The sequence below is a fragment of the Coregonus clupeaformis genome, chromosome 3 (assembly GCF_020615455.1).
Source record: "Coregonus clupeaformis isolate EN_2021a chromosome 3, ASM2061545v1, whole genome shotgun sequence".
NCBI lineage: Eukaryota > Metazoa > Chordata > Actinopteri > Salmoniformes > Salmonidae > Coregonus > Coregonus clupeaformis.
The window spans coordinates 32802130-32815863 of record NC_059194.1 but is presented as its reverse complement, the minus strand read 5'-3'; the positions used below and the strand labels follow the sequence as shown (position 1 = coordinate 32815863).

The 13734-nt window shown below is 41.7% G+C and overlaps 1 protein-coding gene across 2 annotated transcripts in view; it reads right to left on the bottom strand.

Annotated features, from left to right (window-relative positions):
* Positions 1 to 13280, bottom strand: part of LOC121545412 (slit homolog 3 protein) — a 194543-nt gene extending 181263 nt beyond the window's left edge. For both annotated transcript variants that reach the window (XM_045208274.1, XM_045208277.1), the window contains exon 1: positions 12528 to 13280. In XM_045208274.1, coding sequence (XP_045064209.1) covers positions 12528 to 12718 — 191 coding nt within the window. In that variant the 5' untranslated portion in view covers positions 12719 to 13280. The remainder of the gene's footprint in view (positions 1 to 12527) is intronic.
* Between the last annotated feature and the right edge of the window lie 454 nt (positions 13281 to 13734).

Genomic DNA, 13734 nt, shown 5'->3' with positions numbered 1-13734 from the left:
ATAAAAAATCCTACAATGTGATTTTCTGGATTTTTTTTCTCAATTTGTCTGTCATAGTTGACGTGTACCTATGATGAAAATTACAGGCCTCTCTCATCTTTTTAAGTGGGAGAACTTGCACAATTGGTGGCTGACTAAATACTTTTTTTCCCCACTGTACTCTGATTTAACTACTTCTCAGAATGTATACACAAATGAAAATGTGTGTAAATACAATATGGATTATGACTTATTTCCTCTATGGGCACTGTTTGTTGGAATTTTGCCACAATGGAAGAATTAGGGAAGAAAAAACACACACATTAAATACACACACACCCTTACACACGCACGTGCACGCACACACAGACACACAGACACACACACACCCTCACACTCACACACTAGGGCTGGGAATTGCCAGGGACCTCACAATACGATATTATCACGATACTTGGATGCCGATACGATATGTGTTGCGATTCTCACCATTCTATATGTATTGCGATTTGATACTGCGATTTTATTGCGATTTGATGTTCCAAACATATTGCTCACTATATGTCTGCTGCAGAGAGACAGAGCGTGAGGGAATGAGTTTTGATCAGTCAGGGAAATAAAAGTTCTGAAAACCTATTGGCTCACTATTTAAAAAGAAGATGGAGAACAAGCTATAGGATGAAAAATTCCAAGTGTTTTGCCGCAGGTACACCCGATTAGCGCTAGGTAACGCTATCTACAGTAGTATATTTATATTATATTTTGGTGTCAAATATCGATATAATATTGTCCAAAAATAATATTGCGATCTGTAACTATCATTTTTCTTCCCATCGCTAACACACGCGTGCACACAGACACACACAAACACACACACACACACGGTTCTCCTGACGTGGGGCTCAGTGTGTGATTCTCATAATATACACTGCCGTTCAAAAGTTTGGGGTCACCTAGAAATGTCCTTGTTTTCCATGAAAACATACATGAAATTAGTTTGAATAGGAAATATAGCAAAATAGATAGGAAATGTAGTCATTGACAAGGTTAGAAATAATGATTTTTACTAGAAATAATAATTGTGTCCTTCAAACTTTGCTTTCATCAAAGAATCCTCCATTTGCAGCAATTACAGCCTTGCAGACCTTTGGCATTCTAGTTGTCAATTTGTTGAGGTAATCTGAAGAGATTTCACCCCATGCTTCCTGAAGCACCTCCCACAAGTTGGATTGGCTTGATGGGCACTTCTTACGTACCATACGGTCAAGCTGCTCCCACAGATCCGGTGACTGTGCTGGCCACTCCATTATAAACAGAATACCAGCTGACTGATTCTTCCCTAAATAGTTCTTGCATAGTTTGGAGCTGTGCTTTGGGTCATTGTCCTGTTGTAGGAGGAAATCGGCTCCAATCAAGCGCCGTCCACAGGGTATGGCATGGCGTTGCAAAATGCAGTGATAGCCTTCCTTCTTCAAGATCCCTTTTACCCTGTACAAATCTCCCACTTTACCACCACCAAAGCACCCCCAGACCATCACATTGCCTCCACCATGCTTGACAGATGGCATCAAGCACTCCTCTGGCATCTTTTCATTTGGTCTGCGTCTCACAAATGTTATTCTTTGTGATCCGAATACCTCAAACTTCGAATCGTCTGTCCATAACACTTTTTTCCAATATTCCTCTGTCCAGTGTCTGTGTTCTTTTGCCCATCTTAATCTTTTATTTTTATTGGCCAGTCTGAGATATGGCTTTTTCTTTGCAACTGCCTAGAAGGTCAGCATCCCGGAGTCGCCTCTTCACTGCCAAACATGCCCTCGTAAAACTGACTATCCTACCGATCCTTGACTTCGGCGATGTAATTTACAAAATAGCCTCCAACACCCTACTGAGCAAATTGGATGTAGTCTATCACGGTGCCATCCGTTTTGTCACTAAAGCCCCATATACTACCCACCATTGTGACCTGTACACTCTTGTTGGCTGGCCCTCACTACATTTTCGTCGCCAAACCCACTGGCTCCAGGTCATCTATAAATCACTGCTAGGCATATCCCTGTCTTATTTTAGCTCACTGGTCACCATAGCAACACCCACCCGTAGTCTGCGCTCCAGCAGGTATATCTCACTGGTCATCCCCAAAGCCAACAACTCCTTTGGCCGCCATTCCTTCCAGTTCTCTGCTGCCAATGACTGGAACGAACTGCAAAAATCTCTGAAGCTGGAGACTCTTATCTCCATCACTAACTTTAAGCGTCAGTTGTCAGAGCAGCTTACCGATCACTGCACCTGTACACAGCCTTTCTGAAATTAGCCCACCCAACTACCTCATCCCCATATTGTTATTTATTTTGCTAATTTGCACCCCAGTATCTCTATTTGCACATCATCTTTTGCACATCTATCATTCCAGTATTATACGAAATTGTAACTATTTTGCACTATGGCCTATTTATTACCTTACCTCCATAACTTACTACATTCACATTTTCTGTTGTATTTTTGACTTTATGTTTTGTTTACCCCATATGTAACTCTGTGTTGTTGTTTTTATCGCACTGCTTTGCTTTATCTTGGCCAGGTCGCAGTTGTAAATGAGAACTTGTTCTCAACTGGCTTACCTGATTAAATAAAGGTGAAATAAAAATTTTAAAAAACTGTTGACGTTGAGACTGGTGTTTAGCGTGTACTATTTAATGAAGCTGCCAGTTGAGGACCTGTGAGGCGTCTGTTTCTCAAACTAGACACTCTAATGTATTTGTCCTCTTGCTCAGTTGTGCACCGGGGCCTCCCACTCCTCTTTCTATTCTGGTTAGAGACAGTTTGCACTGTTCTGTGAAGGGAGTAGTACACAGCGTTGTACGAGATCTTCAGTTTCTTGGCAATTTCTCGCATGGAATAGCCTACATTTCTCAGAACAAGAATAGACTGACAAGTTTCAGAAGAAAGTTATTTGTTTCTGGCCATTTTGAGCCTGTAATCGAACCAACAATTGCTGATGCTCCAGATACTCAACTAGTCTCAAGAAGGCCAGTTTTATTGCTTCTTTAATCAGCACAACAGTTTTCAGCTGTGCTAACATAATTGCAAAATGGTTTTCTAATGATCAATTAGCCTTTTAAAATGATACACTTGGATTATCAAACACAACGTGCCATTGGAACACAGGACTGATGGTTGCTGATAATGGGCCTCTGTACGCCTATTTAGATATTCCATTACAAATCTGCCTTTTCCAGCTACAATAGCCATTTACAACATTAACAATGTCTACAATGTATTTCTGATCAATTTGATGTTATTTTAATGGACAAAAAAAATGATTTTCTTTCAAAAACAAGAACATTTCTAAGTGACCCCAAACTTTTTAACGGTAGTGTACATAAACATTTGTAAATCTGATTTAAAGGCATATTGGATTTCAAAAGGCTTCCCCAGCTCTGCACATAAAGAGCTCTAATTGGAGCCATATTGTGGCCTTAGAGAGGACAGGGGCCTGACAGACTGCTGCCTCTACTTCACCCTCCCTGTTCCTCACTCTCACCCTCTCTCTGCTCTCTCTGCTCTTCTCTCAGCTCTCTCTCTGCTCTTCTCTCTCACTCTCTCTGCTTTTTCTATTGCCCTCCCCGTCCCTCACTCTCACCCTTTCACCTTCTCTCTCTGATCCTCAACTCCCTGTCCCTCACTCACCCTCTCTCTCCCTGCCTCTTTCTCCCCAATCTCAATATCTCAGTCCCACACAACACTATCTCGCTCTTATTCTCTCTCCCCTTCTCTAACCCAGCTTTCTTCCTCCCTCGCTCTACAATCTCTCCTCTCTTATCTCCATCCTTCACTGTTCCCAGTAACTGTTACAGTGTGGAAAACATGCTTCACCGGGGAATATAATCAAGCATCGCTACACAAAGAAGTAAATTCAACCAGCTTCTAGAACGCTCCTTTAAGTGATCAGGTGGGGGTCAGAAATCTACAAGCGGCTTTTATGCACCCTGCTGCCCATTGTATGTTTTCATTTGTGTGAGGGATAAGGTGGCAATCCAAACAGCAGGTGTTCAGAGCCTCACAATGCACCCCCCCCAGGCCACCCCACCCACTCAAGGCCTTTAAACCACTGAACCAACTAGTCTGACACAGAAGCTGACAGAGTGTTTTACTTTACCTCGGGCAAAATCACTTACAGGAGCACTTTATTGGTACACTGACCGAAAATACATTTATTTTAGCCCAGGAACATTATGTTGCTCAAATGATATATCGGGTGACACGTACCGAAAAGGCCCCCAAAGCCCCTTCAAATCCATGGGAGAAGAATGTTTATAAAAACACATAAACGATCTCTCTTTTCTCCATCTAACGCTTTGCTTCACAATGTGTTTCCTGCTGTAATCTCCTGTTATTTTCCTTCAAGCCAAAGTCGTCTGGTCTTCCACAGCAGATAGGTATGCTCCATTTCCTTCTCAAAGCCTCTGAACCATGTTTGGAATCTTAATTGAGCTCCTCCTCTAGAGCTCAGAACTACACTATATATATAAAAGTATGTGGACGCCCCTTCACATGAGTGGATTCGGCTATTTCAGCCACACCGGTTGCTGACAGGTGTATAAAATTGAGCACACAGCAATGCAATCTCCATAGACAAACACTGGCAGTAGAATGGCCTTACTGAAGAGCTCAGTGACTTTCAACGTGGCATCGTCAGGATGCCACCTTTCCAACAAGTAAGTTCGTCAAATTTCTGCCCTGCTAGAGCTGCCAACTGTAAGTGCTGTTATTGTGTATATAATGGTCTGGGGCTGTTTTTCATGGTTCGAACTAGGCCCCTTAGTTCCACTGAAGGAAATCTTAACGCTACAACATACAATTACATTCTAGACGATTCTGAGCTTCCAACTTTGTGGCAACAGTTTGGGGAAGGCCCTTTCCTGTTTCAGCATGGCAATGCCCCCGTGCACAAAGCGAGGTCCATACGCAAATGGTTTGTTGAAATCGGTGTGGAAGAACTTGACTGGCCTGCACAGAGCCCTGACCTCAACCCTATCGAACACCTTTGGGATGAATTGTAACACCGACTTCGAGCCAGGCCTAATCGCCCAACATCAGTGCTCGACCTCACTAATGCTCTTGTGGCTGAATGGAAGCAAGTCCCCGCAGTAATGTTCCAACATCTAGTGGAACGCTTTCCCAGAAGAGTGGAGGCAGTTATAGCAGCAAAGGGGGGACCAACTCCATATTAATGCCCATGATTTTGGAATGAGATGTTAGACGAGCAGGTGTCCACATACTTTTGGTCATCTAGTGTATTTGTCATCAGTGGAAAATTCAGACATTCGCCATGTGTACTTCCATGCAATATTTCAACATTGTCATTCAGCGCACCGGCTCCTGAGATAAAGCAGAGCAGTATGTATGTACGAATATAAGCGCCCATTTCATTTGATAGAACATTATAATGTCTTTCATTTCCATTGTATAAGGATGGATGTGGACAGAACTGTTGAGAACATTCTTTCCTCATGCACTTACATGACCATATTACAGTGAACAGTTGACAAGTAATTGGAGATCTTCAATTAACATAGCAGACATTTCAGAGTTATGTTCTTATTGGAATGTTCATTGATTTATGTAACTACACAGATCTGCACAGGCCATGGAATGATGGCTATCACCACAAATATTTCCAGATCACACACAAACTACAAGACATTTGAGACTAGCGCAGCTGATGCACTGATTTTCTAAGGCTCTTATCGGGATATTGGTGGTTTCCAGGGTGGAATGTGGCCGATTGTGCCCTCCTTCCCTCCCTACCACAGTCCTCCCTTTTTTTCCAGCACATTCGAGCCCTTCCCTCTTCCCAGTCCTGTGTGTTTTCCTGATGGAACGCCACTTCATTTGCAGATCAAATAGGGAGGTTTGTAACCCAATCACGAGTCTGACGAATCAAATATTCCCTTTCTGCCTTCGTAAGAGTCTAGATGCAACACGCACACACCACTAGACACCAATGTCACTTCAATCCTAGGGCGACAAATCAACCCTGACATCTCTGTGGCGAGTGCCCCTTCAAAACACATGATCATAGATACCTACATAACATGCATGGTGACCACATCTAAAATACCAAAATGTGGGACAAAGGGATGATGTTGTGGGACATTCACAGGTCAGTGTAGCATACATTAATATTTTTTTGTGGCTGTCTTCTCCAAGTTTAGCTGGAATTTAGACTGAAAGGATTTTACAAATGTGATTGGTTGACGATATGACATTGGCCTATGTGTCGCCTTCTGCTACGCAGAATATCAGATCTCAACAACGATTGGACAAGTGTTTAACATCATCAGTACCACATCCTTATGATGTATATCTTGTCAAAACAGCAGCGTAACAGCAAACAGAGATCTGTATATAATGACGAGATGCTCATGTCTCCGCCCCAAACAATGGGAGTCATTGTCCCAAAGGCGGGAAGGCAGGCAAAAAGCTTAGGTCCAAAATAAGCCCATAGTAACGCATTGTGCTCATTTTGGACAGATTTTGGCGAGTGAACCTCTCGCTTCGCCTCTTCCTCTCTGCTGCAAAAGAGACAGCTTGGAATGCCTGACTGAAATACGGAACAAATCTACCTTTTTCGTAAATTTATGGTGATTGTTTGGACGCGGGACAAGGGCCAAAATGCGGGACTGTTCCACACAATCCGGGACATGTGGTCACCCTAATAACATGTGTATAGGCATAGTCCATTGATCACTTGAGCTTGGCAAACTTCTTTAAACTAGAGGTAGCTAATGATAATAATTGCACGCCATCACCATGACTGCAAATAAACAGGACTCCTACACTCTAAATAAATTCAGTGAGGATTCACACACACAAAAAGACGGGAGATATACAGTGCGCTCCAAAAGTATTGGGACAGTGACATTATTTATATTTTTTGGCTCTGTACTCCAGCACTTTATATTTGAAATGAAACAATGACTATGAGGTTAAAGTCAGCTTTCATTTGAGGGTATTTTCATCCATATCGGGTGAACCGTTTAGAAATTACAGGACTTTTTGTACATAGTCCCCCCATTTCAGAACATGTTTCTAAACACTTCTACATTAATGTGGATGCTATCATGATTACGGATAGTACTGAATGAATCGTGAATAATGATGAGTGAGAAAGATGGACGCACAAATATCATACCCCCAAGACCTCTTACCATTACAATAGGGGATATGTGGGGGTATAATATTTGTGCTTCTGTAACTTTCTCACTCATCATTATTCATGATTCATTCAGGACTATTCGTAATCATGGTAGCCTCCAAATTAATGTAGAAGTGTTTAGAAATATATTATATTCTTATTTACAATAAAAGTGACTCCAAAAAGACACAGTACATTATTTACCATTTCTATTGGGCACAGAATAATCTGAAACATAACCAAAACAAACAGCAAATGCATCCAACAAGTTTGTAGAGTCACAAGCTTGACGTGATCATTCCGTGCTAGGAATATGGGACCAAATACTAAACATTTCACTACTTTAAGTTAATTTGTCCTAAAATGGGGGGACTATGTACAAAAATAGCTGTAATTTCTAAACGGTTCACCCGATATGGATGAAAATACCCTAAAATTAAAGCTGACAGTCTGCACTTTAACCTCATTGTAGCATTTCAAATCCAAAGTGCTGGAGTACAGAGCCAAAACAACAATAAACAATGTCACACTCCCAATACTTTTGTAGCTCACTGTAACCAAGCAGTCATGCTCACATAGTACTTCCTAATCCTAACATATGCCACATCACATTTCAGATGAAGCACTGCTCTGTATTTGCAAACATAACAGACACCACTTTATCACTGGCCTGACGATGACTCAGCCATTGAATGTTAAAGCTATTTGCTTGGTGAACAAAGATGACCAAAGAAGCAACAATCTGTGCCATTTTCCATTGTTTATGAGGCAGTGTGAACGGGATAGGTTACATTTCACTGGGACTTTTGTTTTCTAAATATTTTCATTACCGCACCGCCTGGATGAGTTCCCAGCTGAAGGACGCCCACTTCAGACTAAGCAGAGCCGACAAAAAGTATTTATATATTTTTCTCCTGCCACTGTTAACTTTCACAATCTTTTATTTTCAAGGCCTGACAGGCAGGCAGGCAGGCAGCTCGATCATCCCAGCATACCTGAGTCAGTGTTTGCAGTTTGTACAGTACATGACTCCTTAGATTACATCTGTACAGCGGACTTCAGAGGTGACAGGGGCACTTTTCACGCTTCTGTGTGAAACTCGATCTGACAGACACGGGAGCAGCCCAAGGCTCGAGGTGCAGGAGACACACAGCATATGTAAACCAAGGAAGATGGAAGAAGCTGAGGAGGAAGAAAAGAAAGCAGCCAACACACAAACAGAGGAAAATAATGAGGTGCACTGCCAGAGATTTAAACAAGTGGGGACAGTGATAAAACACACAAATCATAAGGTTCTCTCGTGAACACTGTCAAAGTAAGGAGCAAGGCATGCAGTTTAACCAGACCCCAGCGCTCCAGTATAAAGCTATGGAGAGGGTTGTTCAAACACCATTAAACAGCAACTTCACATGTCACTGCCTGGACATCCTGCCTTTCTATGGGACCATTACCCCCAGATCTAGACGCCACCTACAGTCACATTCTGATCAACTTACAGCACAGCACAGAGAGCATACAGTGATTCCTGGCTCCATACATTGTTTACTGGGTTGCTAGCTGCAACGTAGTGTTTGGGGCCCTTGCGCAGCTTACATCACAGTGACAAAGGCACCAAAACATGCAGAGAGTTATCCATATTTGTTAGATTTGGATAAACACTGTTTCCAGCTAAGTTTAGCGAGAGCTGAGAATATAAATGATGGTCTGATGGGACAAAGCAAACGGCCTTGATGTGTTGCTTTGGTGACAGAACCCCAACAACAAAAGACGGGCCTTGTTAACCTAAAATGGCCCCAGGCTGACAGACTCTTACAGACTATCAAATCCAATCTTGCATCAAAGCATGGCACACACTTGGATGAGTTATGGACTTCTGCGTCCCTACATTTTGGACTTACCTCTTCAAGGACATAATTCGTGACATGGACCACTTTCTCAACAAACTGCAACAGAAAGTCTGCTCCTTCTCTCTGCCAGCTCTGGCCTTTTAAGTGCTGGCTGAAATAAAGCACCTCCAAATATTTTCCATGCCGGGTGATTTTTTTTTTTAAGGTGGACGGCTGATATTTCCCAGTAGGCTAATGCTAGCTGAGCCCACTGGCAGTGCCAGCTGCTGGCTGCCTGGCAACTTCAATTTATTATCAGACAGTTCAACTCGTCAACTAATAGCTTAGACACACCGGTAGAATTGTCAAACGCTTGCCTCCCGACAGTACTTAGCACCTGAACAGAGAGTCGACAGTCAATTTATTTTGTGTTCGAACAGCATGATTCGCTAGCTAGCTGTTGCGCTAGCTAGGTAAAGTAAAGAAACAGATAGAACAATGAGACAGATGTTTCACTGGATGTATGAATCTGAAGCATCCGGTTGGCATTTCCACTCACCACCAATTTTATTTGACTGCTTGCAAAAATATGTATTATGCAGCTTTATTGTTTTAGCTAGAACAATTCTGATGAAAAGGATGGATTACACTGGGAAAAGTGCCTTCATTTTTCCTTTTTGTTGTCACTCCTGTAGGCTCCCCCACGTGGAGGTTTGTGCTCTCTGATTGGCTCAAAGTCAAGTTGTCGGCCACTGCCGAGCATTGTGATTCTACAAGTAGAAACGGCAGTTTCGTCGGTACCAGGACGGTACACAGCAGGTACGTCTTTTGCTCTAGCAAAAGAATGAACGGCTTCCTACTGTGATAAGTACCTATCAGCAGTCTATTGGTACTCAGATTCTCTGTGTGTTTCATGCTTCAGACACCAACTCTAGAAGATTCACCAACTGAACGCATGTCCTATAAAGTCCCACTACAAGACAAACTCAAGTTAAGCTTAAGCTTGTTCACAACTTAGGCAATGGATTTGGGATGTAGAAGCATCTAGTAACTTTGTACTGTAGACTACAAATGGTCGAGGATCATTTCATCCTCCCTTTGAGTGTAGTATGGTGTTGATTAGCAGTGTAATTGGGATGATGGATGGGTTAGGTGATGGTAACCGCATACACATCGTTCCAAGCTGACAGCCTCCCACTCTCCCACCCTGAATGGTGGTGGACTATGGGTGCGGCTGGGCTGTAGTTTGTTCATCATGGCCCCAGCACCGGCACCAACAGCTTGATAAGAGCCAGAAGCAGCATACGTGCTCATCAAGTACACCAGCAGCCTACACAGTTCCACATTGTTCGCAAAGTGTGAAGTCTGTGGAAAGCTGTGGAACGGTGAAAACTCCACTGTAGAGATGCTGGCATTCTTTACAAAAATATGAATGAGGGAGGTAGAAAGAGAGAAAAAGAGCGAGCGAGAGTGTGTGTGTGTATGTGTGATTGCCAAAGAGAACGAGTGAAAAGAAAGAAAGAAAGAAAGAAAGAAAGTAAGAAAGAAAGAAAGAAAGAAAGAAAGAAAGAAAGAAAGAAAGAAAGAAAGAAAGAAAGAAAGAAAGAAAGAAAGAAAGAAAGAAAGAAAGAAAGAAAGAAAGAAAGAAAGAAAGAAAGAAAGAAAGAAAGAAAGAAAGAAAGAAAGAAAGAAAGAAAGAGGTGTGAGTAATAGAGTAATAGCACAATTTCAAAGAATAAAATAGCTGTTAAAAATCATATGAATGTATTTATGTGAAGGAAGCAGTGTTATTGGAGGAATCAGTGTTCCAAAAGTGAAGTCATGGTACCCATTGCCCAGCATGGGGCAAGGGCTCAGTCATTAGAGCTAAATCAACACTCCAGGGTGTTCTGGGAAACCAAGCAGGGTGTGAATTGCACCCCAGAGTAGAGGCGCCTGTTCCACCATGGCCACCATCGTTAAGCCCTCACAATCCTTCTGCTCAAACAAGATGCAAATTAGATAGATCTCAAGTGGTCCTGAGTAATGACAGAACGAAATTGATTGGGCTTCTACTTTGGTATTCTATAGGAGCTAGGCTGGCATTCCCCTTTGGAAAGCAGGAATGTTCAACAGACAGGTTTCCTCGTTTTATTACGTTAACACTCAAACATCCTTCCTCAAAACAACTGTGAACAAAACATGAACAAGTCTCATTGCTGCCTCCTATCCGCAACTGCAGTCAAACGTCCCATGTCAGAAGAACTTGACCAGCAACTAAATAAAGAAAATATAAACACTTTTCCCTAAAAGGGGACCCCCCAATCCCACTATCATCATTTATTTTCTCTCAGTGTAAAATGTCTTGGGATCGCTCTCTCAAATTCAACAGGTCTTAGGGGGTCAACTAGCCTCTGGCTAATGCGAACACGGTTTGCTTTCATACCACTTCCAAGCAAAAATGATTGTGTTTGTTATTTCAGTGCCTCACATGTTTTGTAACCCCCAGGTCCCTAAGCTGCTTAGTTATGCTAGATAATAGGTTCCATCTCCTAGAATCACCAGAGGTGGAAAGACTGCATTTTCAGGGATTTCGGGACCCACTTCTCCATAGGATTGCTATTTCATGCTGTCCTCAGGTTAATTTGGCTGAGGCTGACTGGACAGGAAAGAAAGCAAAAGCTTCAGGGTAGGCTATAGCCACAGGTCAGACCTGAACTGCTGGCACTCCCTAAAAGTGTCAATGCACATGACACACTTCATAACATGACAAACCTAGGCACATATTTTTATGTTGACAATAATATAGATGACTCACTCTTTTGTTGCACAAGATGCTTTGATTTCTTGGTGAAGCTGTTACTCTTTCTTTCTACCCTGTTATAATCAAGTAATAAGGGTTTATTATCAATCAATTATATGAGATATCTCCCTTTCCTATTTATACGAGGTAAAAGTATTAATCCACATATTTCAATGCATTATTTTGTGTTATAGAGGTATGAGTGTATTCCCTTGAATTCCTTCAGTCTTCATTAAGCCACGTCTGGTCCAATTGGTTCCCAATGTTACTAACTTTGACATATAGCCTACCTGTGCCTGGTTACTCATACAGGTTCCATTCAGGCTCTGTTGAAATAAATAAAACCAAATGTACACAATGGCAACCGCCCTAATTAACAACACGTTACATTGTTATTTCTCTATTTTAAGATTGATTTTACAAAACGATTATATATTCATCTAAAGATTAACTAAATATTTAAATCCGAAGACTCGTCAACATTTTGAGTGAAATCGATATCTTGCGCTCTCAAGATCATACAGCTTCAGCCGACCGGGGCACGCGGGCAAGGCAGGTGCCAGATGTGGCGCATCTTCATAGTTGTATCTATCACTGTTTGAAACCACAATCAACAGGCTCTGCATCTGACTACATTAACTACTCATACATTAACCACTCACTCATACATCACCTAGGCTCTGAAAATAGAAATGGACACAAGAGCAATGGAATGATGAAAGCTTTTTGGGTTACTTACAAACGCTCCGCGTTCCTAGGTATTCCTTTAGGCACGGACCTGAAGCCTTGACCCTGGCAATCCACATGAGATCCAGAGCAACTGCATTTGTGAGGACATCCATTCACCGCGGCAGAGCACAGCAATCCGCTCATCAGAACCCATATCCCCCAGTGATACGCCGTCCACTTCTCCTGCACACTCTGTAGCATGGTATCCACGGTGGCAAAAAATAAAAAGTATTTAAAAATAAAAAATAAATAAACACTGAATAAAACAAATTCTACAAGGAGGAATCTCCCAAAAGTAGATTCAACTTTCGTAATACAGGCAATAATAACTAGTTGCAGTTCAATTAAAGACTAAAAGGTCCAGAAGCTAAGAATATGAGTAGATCAAATCAGCTTCTCAAAGTTGAGTAACTTCCCAAAGAAAATCGATGCGGAGTTGGGCTCATTCAAAGTCCCACTCGTGTTCTGTGGTTTCCTCACCATTGGTACAAAACGAGAAATATGAAAGAATAAAAAATCCTTTCAAAACCACTTTCAAGACACTCTTCACCCAGATTCGTGTGTAATTTTACCTAAACAAATCTTAATCGGAACGTCTCCAAATTCTTAATTAAAAAAGTCAAATTTACAAAAAATAAGTACATAAAGTAACGTTTCAGATGTGATAACAATGTCTCAGTTCTTGCGGGAACAGCAGCTAGAAAGTATCACACAGTCCCATTCCAATTGATTCCTTTTTGAAACAAGAACTCGTAATCACAAAACTTCAGCGGAGCGCATGTAGGCTGGAGTCTGCGAGAAAACTCATACCTATTTCCAACCCCCAAATTCTCCACTTCAGATTCCTACTGGTTCGCACTGCGCTGATGTCACTAAAAGCAGAAAATAAGTTATTCGTCTAACTTTGTTTTAATGGCCCTCATCTGCTCTTTACATTCAGTAAGTGAAATAATAAAGAAAAGTCAATGGAATTTTGGAACAAGTTACACGCAATGAGTTTGCAATTGATGAGTTACATGGAAAACTTTAAGAATTCTAGAAGTTTCGATTTTAGGCATTGATGTGTATAGAAATAACGGGACTGGATCAGGCAATTATATGTTCCTCTATTTTACCTAACGTGGTAACAGCTAGTGCACAATTATAAGTTAGGCTATTTGTGCCCAGATACTGTGAATCTTGATTGATTGTTTCTAGTGTCAGGGTATTGTTAAACT